General features: G+C 35.9%; 1 protein-coding gene across 3 annotated transcripts in view; it reads right to left on the minus strand.

Moving 5' to 3' along the window:
- The window catches only part of WDR72 (WD repeat domain 72), a 103,169-nt gene that overhangs the window by 75,021 nt on the left and 14,702 nt on the right, over positions 1 to 13,446 (minus strand). For 2 of the 3 annotated variants that reach the window (XM_085070673.1, XM_085070676.1), the window contains 9 exons: positions 12,562 to 12,736; positions 11,987 to 12,063; positions 10,100 to 10,219; positions 8,885 to 9,030; positions 8,423 to 8,519; positions 5,921 to 6,062; positions 5,389 to 5,634; positions 4,675 to 4,895; positions 3,157 to 3,352 (listed from right to left, as the gene is read on the minus strand). In XM_085070673.1, the coding sequence (XP_084926799.1) occupies positions 3,157 to 3,352; positions 4,675 to 4,895; positions 5,389 to 5,634; positions 5,921 to 6,062; positions 8,423 to 8,519; positions 8,885 to 9,030; positions 10,100 to 10,219; positions 11,987 to 12,063; positions 12,562 to 12,736 (1,420 nt within the window). The remainder of the gene's footprint in view (positions 1 to 3,156; positions 3,353 to 4,674; positions 4,896 to 5,388; positions 5,635 to 5,920; positions 6,063 to 8,422; positions 8,520 to 8,884; positions 9,031 to 10,099; positions 10,220 to 11,986; positions 12,064 to 12,561; positions 12,737 to 13,446) is intronic. The other variant, XM_085070674.1, reaches the window with a different exon arrangement.

Below are 13,446 nucleotides of genomic sequence, written 5' to 3' on the forward strand. Positions count from 1 at the left end.
CTATATTATTCCAAATGTATGATTAGATCAATATTCATTGTCATGGAAAGATATTCCACTGTAATGGAAAGTTGCCGTATCCATACATTAAAATTTAGGTAAAATACATTAAAAACTACCCTGATGTTACTTCATGGCTTCTGTACTATTTTCTATATCACTACCCACATGCAGATGCAATATCAACATTTAAACTTAGAATAATTTTACTCTGCTCCATAAATCAAAGGAATAAAAGGATATAATCAAATTTATCTTATTCTACACCTGTAAGAGCAGCGGGCAATTATCTTTGCCTGGTTTCACCTGCCTTTGGTGGACTTGCCTTGTAGTCTGGGGAAGAGATACAGATTGAATTACACTTGAAGTCAACTACATTCCTGGTATTTAACACTTCAGAATAAACTACATGAAAATCCTATTTATTTAGAATGTATACAGACTATCATACTCAAAATTTTCCAGTGACCACAGAAAATAAGTTTATCTTTGCCAATCTCATGAAAATGTAGTACAAGCTATACATGAAGTACTGACTTAGATTTTAATCTGGGATACAACATTTCTTCCACCCCATAACCTGATGATTATAAAAGCCTGTTGAGAAAAAACATTTTTAAGTCTTTTGAAATGTTTTCTGTACAAGTGTGTCAACCTCTGTCACACGAAGCTGAACAACAAACTGTTATGCATAATGAAATCTTCCATGTGCTTTAGGGGTCATCCTATTAATTACCTGATGGAAAAACAGTTTTAAAGTGGTACTAGGCCTCTCAACTTTTCTAAAATCATCTGTCAAATTCAGCAGAATTATTGCTGACTCTACAACAGTGTAAATATTGAAATATTCATAGAAATTTCTTAATCCACAGCCTGAAATTATAAACAGACTGGCTGTTTTCCCAGTCATCCATTAACTTTTGCACAAGAACCCTGTTCAGATTCAGTTTTTTAACTACAAACAGTGATATATGAGTCTGACACAATACTCCACTGACTTTAACTTAGAGGCAAAGCTTCGGTCATGAAGCTAACTGCATAGCCAGAAGAAATATAAATATTTTTGTACTGCAAAAGCAACAAAAACTAACTTGTGTCCCTTTCCATAACACAATGCAACCACAAGACTTTCACTTACATTTTATCCTATTTAACTGAGTCAGGGAACATGTTCAGAGGTAACTGTGTAAGCTAGTGGTACTTTGTGTGGTTGCCCATTCATATTCCAACAGATGAAATCATGAAAGGTGCTGTGTTCCTGCAGAGGTTCCTTGGTGATGCTGTGTAAATCCCTGTCATACAACTGAACAATGCTTTGTCTGCCTGAGTGCCACTGAAGTATCTACATAGCTCTTGATCTAGGTCAGGCCAATTTCAAGGATCAACGCCATGACCTCTTGTGTTCTCCTGCAATACAGATGTAATTCAACATTAAAGCAACTACATTATATCCTACTAGGCTTTCTCAAGTATTGACCTAGATGGCACCTTTTAGTCAGCAATGCATAACAGAAACCAAAAGAAATTGTTAATTTGTCCTGTATAGCAAATAACAGCATTTTTTCTTGTGTACCAGCGATTCTTAACAAGGTGGTGATTGTGGCACTTACTCTTCCATGATACTCATAACAAAAGATACACACTTTTAACCATCTGCACCCTTTCTGAATATGTAATATGCATGAGCAGTGGCATCAATTTTACTTCCTCTTTAATCTTGAAATAGAAAATGTTTTTATGACTAAAGACAGTTTAATATGCTCTGATATTTTCTGTTTTGTCTAAACAGTATAAGTAGTGTGTTGTAATAACACAAAGTAAATTGTGATGTCAGTCCTCAGTTAGAAAAATTGTGTTTTGATACAGTTTTAACATGCTGTACATTTTAGTGGCTCTGGACTCAAAGCACCTTCCCCCTCTCAGGACACACTGAATTGTCTGGACACTTGTACCTAATCTAGTACCATTACAGCTTCTAGTAGTTCTATTTGTCCAAGCTCAGATAACTACACTTATCACTCATATAAGTGACCATTTGCCTTGGGTTATAATATAAGATGTAACCAAAAGTATGTATTCTATTACCATCCACATAAGCTGTTAAAATAGGTGGGTCAGCATTTATCCTCTCCATAACTCAGCCCTGGTAACACCCTCTGGGGAAGCAGCAGCCACTCTGTGGGGAGCCATCTCCACTAAAGGGCCAGCAAGGTCTCCTGGAGACCTTCCATCATGCCACTGTGAGATGCCACATTGTGAGGGGAGGAACTGACCACTCCTACCTGTATATAAATTGAGGCTTGGAACACCACAGAAGCACTACCACTGGATTCCCAGAGGACAAGAGCTTGAGAACCACCACTAGACCTCCAGAGAAGGACCAGAACCTTCTACAGAGTCACTGCTTTGACAGGACCACATCCATGTCTCCAATGGGGCTTTAGCCACCATTTAGCTGGACTGCTGTCACCACCCTGACCAACAGGGTATCAGGTTGTATTCTTACTTGGTCAGCTTAGGCCAGTGTTTTTGTACTATTGCCTTATTTTAATTTTCCCATTAAATCGTAGTTCTGACTTGGAGTTTCCTGCAACATATTTATGGGGAGTTAATTCCTCTGCTGGTTTGCTTTCAAACTAGAACAGCATTACATTCTCAAATAGCCTGGGAATCTACACTTTTACCCAAAAACATTCAGCTTTAGTTTTACTGACTACACAGTTGTGAACTTTGGAATTATCTTCTGCTATTAACTGATTATGAAGTAAATCAAAAGATCTCAGATTATGAATTCTTGGAAGAAAGCATAACTTTGTGCTCCAGCTGGGCTCTGCTTAGAGTGAAAACATCAGTTCTTTTAATAAGCTTCATTTTTAATTATAGCTCCCAGGAATATTCTACTCAATTCACTGCCATGACAGCTAAACTTCTGATTGTCAGGATCTGTCTTAAAACTATTCTATTTTACTAGTACCTTTCCTTGAACCACAAGAAAATTTTATTTCTTGCTTGTTTATATAAACATTGAATCTCTCCAATAAATATAATCAATGTATTAATATTTCTGTTCTGGTCTTCTATAAATTGTGATTGTACAACACCACATGACAGACAAACCTTCAGGAAAGTAAACAAAACATCCCTCTATATTATTACCTGTTTCAATTTCCCAAATATAAACTGAATTGTCTTCACATCCAACAATTAGCACATTCTCAAGAGGGTCAAATTTTATCTTCTTCACAGGAAACAGATGCTTTCTGGCATGTAAGAGACATAGTCCCTTCTGAAGGTGTAGGATTGCTACTGAATGGTCACTGCACACACAGCACACTATACTCTGGTCTTTTAACTGCAAAACAGAAAACTCCAGTTTCAACACTGTAACCACATTCACAACCACATCATTTTAACAGGCCTAGTAAAAGTTGTCCAGTGATTTCTTTCCCAGAACACGACTAATTTTAGAAAATTATGTTTTATTTCAGCCAACATCTTCAACTTGTTTTTACCAGGTTGGCTATACAACTCATCTCCTGACAGGAAAATATACAATCACCTTTGGTTTTTCAGTATTTTAAACATAATAATTGTAATTCAATTTATTCACAATATTTAGCATATCAAAGCAGGTATTATATAACCAACTATACAGTAGCAGTTGTCCTTGAAGAGAAAGTAGTAAAAAAATTACCTTACACCAAACTGGTGTTCACGTGATATAAAATTATGTCAGGTCTAAAAACAAAAGCCAAGGGCAATGTTTTTCTAACAGAAAGCTGAGGAAGTTACAAATTCATTTCATACCATATGGATCTGATTCTGCTAAGCCTTCCCTTCCTGCAAGTAATTTTTGGTGACACACAGAGGAATATCCCTTCAGGAAAACTCAGCTCTTTAAACAAGGCTGAAACACCAGCCAGGCAGGCATTTTCAGAATAAAACCAAAAAGGAACATTACAAACATTTAAAAATTTCTCATTGCAAACCATTTCTTGACAACTTAATTCTGGCACGTAAGTGAACTGTGAGTCATTCAGAATTATGTAATGTGTCTTTGCAGGCTTTCTAAGAGGAAAGATGGAAATCCCAGCCCCAGGGAATACAATGTTCAAAAGTTACATAGAACATTCAGTACAGTAAATCTTCCCCTAAATTTAGCTTCAAAATTCAATTAATTAGAACACAACTTGAAATTATTCTAAGTATCATAAAATGCAAAAATATACATGCAAAGGACCACAAAGATATGTCAGGAACCAAAATGAAGTATATCTAGTTTGGACCAATAGAAAAGATTAGATTAAAATACTATGTTCCAGCTCCTAGCCCTACTGAGTACACTTTTTAAATTTCAGAAGGAGGAGTTAATCAGATTGACATGCAGGTTGATAATCATGGTATTAAAAATGGTGAATAGAATGTTAAGAGCTTCAATATAATAAGTCACAAACCAAAGAACTCAACTTCCTGAAATTAAAAGCAACTTTTAAAGAAGACAATTAAGTGAAGAGAAATTATGCATGAAGTGGTAAGGGCTAAAGTATTGGCAGATAGGGTTTTCTTTTTATTTTCTCTTGCATATAAATGTATATACACACACACATACACTCACAGATGGGTATATAGAAATAATTTTTCTTTTAAGGTATCGTTTATTATGCTTTTACTTACTCTGTAGTGTTCTGGGCATCGTAAGAGCTCTGTTACTGGACCAGACTGCAGATTAAATTGGTGTAGGATGCCTCCAGTAAATATGTCCCAGCAGATCACAACAGAATCCTGGCCCCCTGATAACAGCCAGCTCGGATCAAATCTTACTGATTTGTCATGTGGATAAAGTAAGCAAGTGACTCTGCTACTGTGACCATTCAGAACAGTATAGGATAGATTATCTGAAAGAAGATGGCACATAAATTATTTTTGCTCTTCAAGAATAGGAGTTCCATATTTTACAGTACATTTCCTAAAAGTCAGGATATTCAAAAGACTAAATACAACCAAAAGGGAGAACAAAGTTCTGCACTTTGAACTTCATCTACTGAGATGTACCCTTTATGCTCCCTTCAGAGGAATGATCTTTTAGAGAGCAAATAAATAAGAAAACTGCCAATATTGTGACATGCCACATACCTCACTTCTGCATGATATCCCATCCCACAGCCACTCCCAGATTCCTAACACTAGAAAGCATCGTGGCAGTACTAAGCTGTGATCTGATAGATCAGCTACAGAAGGAAAAAAGAATCTTCCATTTCCCTCATTCCATCCCTGAGCACCAGGCCTATTTTTCTGAGAATTTTTACAGAGACCACTGGAAGGGATGCTAGAAATAGGAAGTCTTCTGTGCTTGACTGAGATCGATCTGAACAAATTGTTAAAACTTACCTTTAAGCAAAGATATATTTTCTAAAAGTCTTGCTCTTGCAGTTTTTAAACCTAATGTTACAAAAATTTTCCCATTTTCACATCCACACACAAGCTTATCAAGACCAGGTATGTACACAGAGGAACTGACAGCTGCACTTCCAAATCCATCTTCAGATGCACAAAGTTGATCAATAATGCCCTCTGACATGGAATGATGTTTATCAAAATTATCCTGAAGAGTCCACATAGCTGTAACTGGGATCTCTAGAGGGTGGGGCAAGAGATGATTTTTGTAAACAGAAAATAAAATGTGAAACTCAACAACAGACACATTTTCATCGCTTGATTATTTCTCTTAAGTTATCCTTTCTGCAGTCTAGGGATGGAAAATCAGCTGTTGCTACTCCTAACTACAGGCAACCATCACACAATGAATAAATGGTCATCACTTTTTAGTGTGGAAAGTTTTTCACAAGAATTTCAATTTTCATTAAAATTGACCTCAAGACACAATAAAAAAGATGGTAGCAAGGTGCCAAAAGTGCCAAACCTTTTGGAGAACCATCAAATGTTGACACAGGGACATCAGGAACATGCCACAGAGTGATCCGCCCTGAAGCTTCACCAGAAAAAAGAACTTTGTAGAAAGGCTCCTTTCTTTCATTCATGAAGCCCATGACAAAAGGAAGACTCTGAGAAAAAGAACAGTAAATCAATATTCTGAAAGAATACAACTGATAAAATAATGTAATAGTTGCAAATGTGAAGGCTTTTTTTCATCAAAAGCTGTAAAATTATAAAACAAACCATAGTTGATTCCTTATCTGCCACTAAACCCTGCTCAGAGCAAGTTACTCTGCCTAGTACAAGCCTGCCAAAGATCACCTCTGCTTGGCAAATAACCCTGGCTAAACCTACATCCCAAATGGAAAAGTGGACTGTGATGTCTCCCCAGCTTTACTTTCTAAACACAGAATCTTCTCAATAGTATCACAAGCATAAGCACCAAGGTCGGGCTCGAGAAAAACAATGCAGTGAAATATTGATAATCTTTGGATCAAAACAAATTCAGTAAAGGTTCAGTCATCACAGCTTGCATGATTACAAATAATGAAAGGTAAGAATTATGCTTTTGCACAGGTAAATAGTCTATAACACCATCATTCAGTCATGAGGTGCTGCAGCATGTCCAAAGAACAATGAAGCTGCTGAAGTGTCTGGAGCACAATTGTGATGAGGAGGAGCTGAGAGAGCTGGGGTTGTTTGTTCTGGGAAAAAGGAGGCTCAGGAGAAAATTTATCACTCTGCTCCTACCGCATATGTTGGATATCTTTATTTACAAATTGAAGTTTGGGAGTCAGTTCCGAAATAATTAACTGTCCTGTAAAATGGTTCCATTTATAGTCTCAAAATGGAGCTCAAAACAGACCATCACACAAGGCAATTTGGTTGTCCCACAAATCCACTATAAAAATTATTCAGGGAGTAAGGTAAATATTAAAGGAGAAATATTGAAAAAGAGGTAATTATTTTTTAAAAGCATTTATTTAGAGGGAAGCATGCATGAACTTTCTACCACCACTGTAACCCTATTATTTCCTAAGCCACGTGTTTTGGCTATTTCTTTTCCCTCACCCTTCCTGACCTTTTGGCATCCTCCAGCAGTTATCCTATCTGATTTTAGATCACAGCATCTGGGGGTAAAGCTGAATGGCTTATGCTATCTCCCTTCAACTGAAAATTAAATCTGTCAGGCTTCACAGGATTATGCAACAAACATGCTTTCTAAGAGCCTACATTTGTCAACAGAAAGACTGAACACTAGAAAACCTCACACAGGTATATATTTAACACTGTTTCTAGTCAGCTACAAATAAAAATATCTTTCTTTTGCATATCTTCATAAAACTGCTCAATGACCAGCTTGAGCTGCCACACAAACACTCAAACTAATGCAATTTCAGGTAGGAATGAAATCCACATCTTCAAACAATTCCAATTTCATAACAGCATTAGCAATCAGACTTACCAAAAAAACACCAAACCAAAAAAACAGAACCAAGCCTACACAGAATAATCTGTTCTATTTGTTTTGGTTCATTTTTTGCCAAAGTAAGAAGGCCTACCACATATCTTTCCAGCTCCCCCATTCCCCAGCTTCCTAATTATAATGGATTTTCTACTTTTTAAGTCAACTGGGTTTCCTTATTTATTTCTTTGAGGTCACGCAAAGTACTACAAAAAAATGATGTAGGTTTTCTAACACAGCTGAGTCCGTTTGAGATACTTGTCTACACAGTAACTTCTAAATTTGAAATTGGTGTGACATGCTCTGCTAAACATGAATTCTCAAATAAAAGTATAAAGATCACCTACTTTTTCAGCTTCCTCTTAACATCAGAGGCTTCTTCAAGCCAAGATCATGGTCCTGAAGAGAGTCACATGTGTCTAATTTTATGCACTGTGGGTATATCAGTCTGCTCACAGTGAAAAAAGTTCTGCATGTGATTATGCCTCTGCAGGCTCAAGCCAACAGTATTCTGGATAAAATACAGATTCAGACCCCTTCAATTTAGGGCAGATACACATGGGAAGCAACCTATTTATGTAGTTACATTAAAACATGCATCCGTATCTTAATAAAACAAGAACAAAATAATTTGCTCGTATTTTATTTTAATTAATTTTTTACCTATTTGAAAGTAAAAGCTTCTAAAAAAATTAAACCACACATTTATGTTAGAAAAATATTTTTCTTTTTGCCAAAATTAGAAAAAAGAAACACCAACCGCTTCAACAACTAGTCTATCTATAGCTGAAGATTAAGGGTTTTTTTCCACTATGAAAAACCCCTAAATATAGCCAAAATCAAACATAAAATATGCTATGAGCATCTTCAAGTTTAAAAGTAACAATTTTACAATGAAGGAATAAATATTACTCATTGTTTTCATACAACTAAATGAATTAAATCTGTTGATGAATTCATCATTTTTGGGGGATTATTCTGGTAATTGCAAACAGACAAACTTTCAAACCCTTATCAATTTACCTTATTTTCCTTCATACCAGTAAAGCTGAGTAAATGAGGATAAACAGTTTCTTTCAGCACCTTCCCATCAGCAGGGTACATGCTTTTAGAAAGGCCACTGCATAATTTAAAAAACAAAAAATTAAACATACAAGCTTTAGAAAGTCATTTTTTTCAGAAAGCAGAACAGTAACACCCAAGATTCACAAGTTCAATTAAAAGTAACCAAATAAGTAATTACAAGAGACTTTTTAAAATCACAGCACCAGCTGCCCAAGTTCTACATGGCTAATCTTATTCCTATGTCCCCTGCTGTGTCAAACAAAGACTGAGGGCTGTCAAACTCAGGGTAAATCTTTGAGTGCCAAAGTGGTTTTGTTCTGGTTTTTGATCATTTGCAACATGCAGAGATTTTCCATAGTAACCCTCCCAAAGTTCATCTTGTACCTGAACTTTTTCAGTGAATTTCCCATCTGAGCCCACCTGTTTAGCAGCTGGTAGATGTAACTGTGGCCATCTTCTGTCCAGATGATAAGTCTGTAAGCTGCCAGCACTTCTCCACCAGCAAAGCACTGACCACTCTTACAGAACTCAGTACAAAGCAAGGAGAAATCACAATAATCATAGACCTAAGTTCAGAAAAACAGTAAAATATAAACAGATAGTATTGGCAAATTCATTTTAATCTAAACTGGGTTTGGGCAATGGATCAGTAAATAGAACAGGAGCTCAATTCTTTGTAGCTGATCTGCTTCTTTTAAAGGCAAATATGTTTTGCTACTAACAAACTACTGCTAAGTCAAACCATGCAGTTCAAAGCTAAAGAAACTAACAAAAAAAACCCCAAAGAGTAGCATTAAAGTCTTATAGTCTCATTATAGAAAATAATAGAAAACAATGCACATTACAGATATTTTTTATGAAAAGCCTATCCATTCTAGATACGAAATTTTCTCTGTAAATGCTTTTGTACAGAATATAAGTAGCCCAAGAGGCATCTCAAGGATAGCCTACAACTACATTATTAAAAGTTGACCCAGCTGTATGTGAATTTTTTTCACTCACTCCTGTCCCCACAGAGATGTTTGAATCAGATATACGTGTTAAAATAATTCTGAGTGATTAGTGTATGAGAAATTTTGTAGCACTGGGAAAACCAGAATTTTTACAATAAATTTCAGTTTAAATACATTGTGTATTCCCTACAACTGTTAATAGGTTATTTTAAATTTTAGTTCTTTTATTACAGCTACAAGAAAAAGCAATATAGCCTGGGGTCTTTAGTTTTGTTGGATTCTATCAACAAACAAAGGTCCCTGGTTACTGATGACTTGCCAACTGTGAGTACTTCTGTCATACTTAAACAGGGTTTTAAAATCTTTGTCTCCCTTTCAAATGCACTGTGGAGGGGACTATAATGCACCCAGCGCTCTAAAACTGTCTAGTACTTAAATCCCCCTTGTATCCAGCTTATTTAGTGTTAAATGTTTAAAGCAGAAACACATTAATAAAAAATAAAAGCTTCATCTCTTTCACACAGTTAAGATAAGCCGAGAAGTATTGCAGGCATAATTATAACTGACAATTTGTGAACATTTCCATTAACCTAAGGAGAAAAATAAGTATCTGCATGTAAAAATCTTACTAGCTTTTCAAAATTAAAAAAATAAAAAGAAAATATAATGCTCAATAATATACCTGCCAGCACATGGAGGACACGACTAGAAGGAGCCTTTCCGTGTAAGTACAAAATCTTACTGCTTGACAATTTATACAGTCCAGAGATTTTGATTCCTTCTCACACACACTTTGTTTTTCCTTTACAGCACAGAAGAAAACAAAAGCTATAAAATTTGTTTCAGATATCTGAGTTTTAGGATAGAAACAACCCACTGAAAATAACTTTCTGTTAAGAGACTTTCAAAATTCAAAGCAACATATAATTCTTAATTAACAATGACATAGAAAGACAACAGGATTCACAACTAACATGTAAACAGAAGAATGTGAACATTCATTGTGGCTCAGACCTTGATCTCAAAGAAATTGAGTGTGAGAATGAATGTGGAGAAGGACTAAAAGCAGGCCATAAATAGCATCTGCTGTAATGAGTATCTGCTAAGTAGTCTTCAGTCAAAAAATAGCTACCACAACCTATAAATAGGGTATCAGATTCAGAAAAGCTGATGAATATTATACTTTTCCACTCATTCTTGTTGCAACCAGGACAGTCAGAGCTGTTGGCGTTGCCATATGTCTTATTTGCTTTTAACACCTTTAAAATGTAAAAGTGTAAAAGGAATTAATTTTCTTAGATTTATATTGCCAAACATACAGATTGTTAAAAACAATGTATGTATTTTCACACTTTTTATGTGAATATGAGACTTATTAAAGTAATCATGCTCAAAATTATCCTATTGGAATTATATTTATTATTTGTTAAATCACTTGAAAGCGATGTTTTCTGTTTTGAGAGATAGCAAGCATCTCAAAACCTCTCAGAGCAGGGGTATGTATGCTTGGAATCATGGCTAGAAAATTAAAAGCCATTTTCTTACAACACCTTGCAGCTTCAGCTAATTTCAACTAAGTCCAACAGTATTTATTAAAATACTGTTCTTTAGAATTTAGCTGGATAGTTACTAACTCTGCAGCAGTCCCTTCACAAAAGGTGGCCCCAGGCAGTAAAAAGACTGCACCACACCATATGTTCCTCTGACATCTGTAATCAGTTGTTAGAGTCCTCAGAATTTTTACAACATGGCACTGGGGTTTGCTCTAGGAATGCTGGAAAGATCCACCCACTGCAAAACAATGCAGATAAATCAAAACCACCAGGATGATATCAGCCTCGACAGACTCTCCTGAGGAGCCTGATTCTACCCATGAACAAGTTTTGCTGCCCATGCCCTGCAGTTTGTCAAGCCAGGCAGTGAGGAGTTACCCAGGTTCAGAGAAGTCTGTTGATATTTTGCCATTTCTGTCTCATAGTGCTTAATTGTACTGTTGAAGTCCCTTTGTCAATCTAGCTTTTAGAGTTTTAATTAAACACAACAGTTGCATCCCAATTCTAATGCTTGTTCAGGTCAGGTGACAGCTGCTGAGAATATTAACACAAAAAAGAATAAGTGAGCTTGAAGATAGAAAAATAGGACACTTGACATAGCAAGAGTCTTTTTCAAGTGAAGACAGCATTGTGAAAAGCAGACTGAGGAAAATAAAGTCTAAAGGACCATTTTGAAGAGAGTAACAAGGGTGAAGAGGGAGTACAAAGGCCAATATTGAAGAGCTTTGAGTTTAAAGGACAGAGTGAAGGGGTTCAAAGACATTATCAGGATGGCAGTAAAGCATTGCAACTTCGGCATCCCGGAATATTAAAAGACAAGCAGCTTGGCCAAAAGGTAGTTGTCAAGGCAAGAGCTGTACAACGGCCCAACTAAATTTAAATAACACTATGAAGGCATGTTTTCAGAATTTTGTAACAAAAGTAAAATCTATGTAATACACACCCCGAAGATTTAAATTTATTCATATTCTGCTTCAGTGTAACCTTCCCTTGAGAACATTCATGTTATCACTGACCTGGATGCTATTCAGAGATGAAGAAAGGTCCCACACTTTGAGAACTCCAGTTACAGACACTGCAACCAAAGAATCTTCTGTGAAAAGTTAACAGTGAGATAGTCAACTTGAAGCCAAGCTCAAACAGTACCTACATATTCAGCACTAAAACAGGGATTGTACAGGACAGTGCTTAGATGAAGTATCAGTTTCACACAAAAAATAGCTAAATGGTAGACAAAAATACAAAACATGTATGCAAACAGTGAATAATGCATTAACAGAAGGCACAGACCTGTGGTGTTGTGTCTTTAATTTCTCTGATATTACAAAACTAATTTATACTTAAATTCAAGAAATTAGCTGCTTACAGCCAGTACAGAAGGTGTTTGTTTTTCTCTAAAAAACATATTAAACAAAACAGGACCATCATTAGGTGCCTTAAAAACATCTCTTGTGCTATCAAGGAAATACTAACATCTACAGAACAGTTCCGTGATACATGATTGGATATTAAATCAGGTAGGATCATTCTATCTATACAGAAATATTTTATCAATTTAATTTGCATACATAAATACATCTAAAGCATATACCTTGAATTCTTGCAGAGTGTACAACACACATACAATTTATCCAATCAGAAGACTGAGATGATGATAAAGTGTGAAGAACATCCAAAGTTTTAGCATCAATAATAAGAACATCTTGATATTCTCCACAACAAAGAAGCCAGCCTTCACCTGTCATTCGGAATGAGCAATGGTAATACTGTCCAAGTGGAAAGCAGAGAGTCAGCACACAGAACTACAGAAGTGGCATGCAGATTTTTCACATTGAACGTGTCATAATCAACACCTGTAGCATCACTAAAAAAAAATCTAAGGCATATGTGAAACCATACACAATATTCCTAGTGACACTAGCATGGTGCAAATCTTAGTAAAAGGTGCTTAATACTGAAAGCAGCACCTACCCTTCCTAAATATTAAGATTTTTGTAATTTTTGTAAGAAATACCGTTGTTAATTTTCCCTATAAATTGCTAAGGAGTTTGAGTCTTGTTTCTCTGACAGGCTCCTGTCCAATTATAGGATAAAGCTCCAGCCATCAAGAGTTACATGAAAAGGAAAAATCAGATGAACATGCAGAATATTCGTAATTGATTTTTTCATAATAAATTTCTGATTATTTTCTAGGAAGCATTTCTACTCCAAAGGATAGTCTTCATTCTGACACTAAATGCCCTAGTGTTCAGAAGATTCTTCCTCAGCAATCACAAGAAAAAAAAAAAACAGACAAAGCAAAGGAACAGAAATGACAGTGGTGCAGAGTGACCATGAGGATTTCTTTTTTGCTAGGTGTTTTATATGTGCAAGGATATCTGTATTGTGTATCTATCTGTAATTGCACACAATGTCTATAAACGCACAAGCAGCCACCTCAAATGGAATTTACGTTTAAATACCAACTTTAAAATCA

This window comes from Lichenostomus cassidix, chromosome 10 (assembly GCF_008360975.1).
Source record: "Lichenostomus cassidix isolate B80296 chromosome 10, HeHo_3.0, whole genome shotgun sequence".
NCBI classification, from domain to species: Eukaryota; Metazoa; Chordata; class Aves; order Passeriformes; family Meliphagidae; genus Lichenostomus; species Lichenostomus cassidix.